General features: G+C 47.2%; 1 protein-coding gene across 1 annotated transcript; it reads right to left on the bottom strand.

Annotated features, from left to right (window-relative positions):
* Nucleotides 1-490: 490 nt before the first annotated feature.
* LOC138972040 (keratin, type II cytoskeletal I-like) lies at nucleotides 491-1367 on the bottom strand. Its single transcript, XM_070344880.1, has 2 exons — nucleotides 1317-1367; nucleotides 491-865 (listed from the first exon to the last, which is right to left on the bottom strand). The coding sequence occupies exons 1-2, from the start codon at nucleotides 1365-1367 to the stop codon at nucleotides 491-493; spliced, it is 426 nt and encodes a 141-aa protein (XP_070200981.1).
* Between the last annotated feature and the right edge of the window lie 1278 nt (nucleotides 1368-2645).

Raw genomic sequence — 2645 nt, 5'->3', positions numbered from 1 at the left:
GACGTTTGTCTCGGTGACTTTGGCATCATAAGCAGTGGAAAAACAGGTTCCTGCCAGACTTGCTTGACATGACCTCATTTACATGATATACACACGTGTGATTTGAATGATTATTATCTCACGTGTGTCTCTCTCACGTATAAAGATCTTTAGCGGCGGCTGGTCACTTGACCCATGTAAGAGAAATGCTTGATCTGCCGAGTTCAGGGCCTTAAATGGCATAATAGGTATGAATGAAATTACACGGCAGAAGACGGGGTACGACAGTTGTCGCAAGAATGTTTTGGCACAGTTGTATTATACACATTCTGAAGATAGCAGTACTCATGAACGTAATCAGACTTTTTTCATCTTACTTTGACATCTTTTGAAAATGTCTACAGAACGGGGGATTGAGAATTGAGAGAAATCTGAGTTTTGTCCCTTTCTCCATCACGCTTGACTTTCCTTACCTTCTTAAAACGTCCCGTGCACCATTACCACACACTTTTTATGTCTGTATGTCGTATTTTTCACCCACACCCTCACCCTCACCCACACCCTCACCCTCACCCACACCCTCACCCTCACCCACACCCTCACCCTCACCCACACCCTCACCCACACCCTCACCCTCATCCACACCCTCACCCTCACCCACACCCTCACCCTCTCCCACACCCTCACCCTCACCCACACCCTCACCCTCACCCTCACCCACACCCTCACCCACACCCTCACCCACACCCTCACCCACACCCTCACCCTCACCCTCACCCACACCCTCACCCACACCCTCACCATCACCCACACCCTCACCCACACCCACACCCTCACCCACACCCTCACCCACACCCACACCCTCACCCTCACCCACACCCACACCCTCACCCACACCCTCACCCTCACCCACACCCTCACCCACACCCTCACCCTCACTCACACCCACACCCTCACCCACACCCTCACCCTCACCCACACCCTCACCCACACCCACACCCTCACCCACACCCTCACCCTCACCCACACCCTCACCCACACCCTCACCCTCACCCACACCCTCACCCACACCCTCACCCACACCCACACCCTCACCCACACCCTCACCCACACCCTCACCCTCACCCACACCCTCACCCTCACCCACACCCACACCCACACCCTCACCCTCACCCACACCCTCACCTACACCCTCACCCACACCCTCACCCACACCCTCACCCTCACCCTCACCCACACCCTCACCCACACCCTCACCCTCACCCACACCCTCACCCTCACCCACACCCTCACCCACACCCTCCCACACCCTCCCACACCCTCACCCACACCCTCACCTTCACCCTCACTCTCACTTTCACTCTCACACTCACACTCACACTTGTCATTTGTATGCTATTAAAGGCAATCAAATCGGCTATTTGACATACTTTTAACATCAAAGATTTCTCTTACCGCAGTCACGTCACCGCCGCCCAAATAACGGTACTCCCAAAATCGACCTGACGAAAACGAAAGTTACCAATTCAAAATTGACTATTTCAGCATTTTCGAGTAACCAATTGCAGGCATTTCAGCATTGCAAATGTCCAGTGGACAAACGTTAAACTCGCCAAACAGAATTTCGAAATGCTGTCTTGGATCTGTTTAAAGGGATACAGTTGATCTGGCAATTTGAAGGGAGTTTGATGTATTTAACTAAATAAAATGTTTACCTTTTTTAAATTTTTATTTTTATACAATTTGCTTAACAGAAAGTAGTTACATTTGACAGAATAGAATCGCATGTAAAACAATGTGCACATTTTTCAGACGTCGTCAATGAGGTTCTGATTCTAATCCTCATCAATGGCAAAAATGAGGAAAAAGCAATAGCTTGCGATATTGTCTGGGAGCTTTCATTTGATGAAGATGTGGCGACAACATTGAAGGTGAGTTTGAAAGCCATTTTATCGCAATCTAACATTATTTTTATTTGTTTCGTTGTTGGAGGTTGTGATGGTGGTGGATGCACTGAAACTTCTCAGAGATGGAATAACCAAACGTAAACGGGGTGAAGGTTATGTTAAGCAAGAATGGAATTATTTGGACTTCTGAAGACTGAGTTTATTTATTTATTTATTTATTAAGGAGATTTCTATAGCGCATAACTAAATGCACTGTGCGCTTTACAATATCACTAGGTATAAGTTATGGTCTTTATGCTGTGGAGACTGGCATTGTCGTGGAGGAGGGATCGAACCAAAGTCTCATATTCAATGCAACAACACTCATCACACGTTTTGGTCCATTTGGTTCCAAACAGTTGAACAGATCACGTGAACATATACCCGTTGCTTCTTCCGTTCCCCTGTCAGCTTACGAGGCACTTAATTTGTGGCAAGATTTTGAAGCTGAAGACCATTGTGTACAATGACATTTTACAAGCAATGTTGAGACCAGCTTCAAAATACGGTTGGTGTGGTTACCTACTCCACAAAAACGGCTTTAACCCGAACATTTTGCGACATCTTCCGTGAAACTATCTTGTGCAAGATGACATAACATCACTGCTGCCCAAGAAAACTAAACACAATCGACGTGTTTGCACAAAGTTATCTCAGCAAAACATGCATTTACCGTGTTCAGTTTCTAAAAGACAGATTGACTCTGTTTTCATCAAACCA

This window comes from Littorina saxatilis, linkage group LG7 (genome assembly GCF_037325665.1).
Source record: "Littorina saxatilis isolate snail1 linkage group LG7, US_GU_Lsax_2.0, whole genome shotgun sequence".
NCBI classification, from domain to species: Eukaryota; Metazoa; Mollusca; class Gastropoda; order Littorinimorpha; family Littorinidae; genus Littorina; species Littorina saxatilis.
Note: the sequence above shows the minus strand (reverse complement) of the source record. Positions and strands in the feature narration are given on the sequence as shown.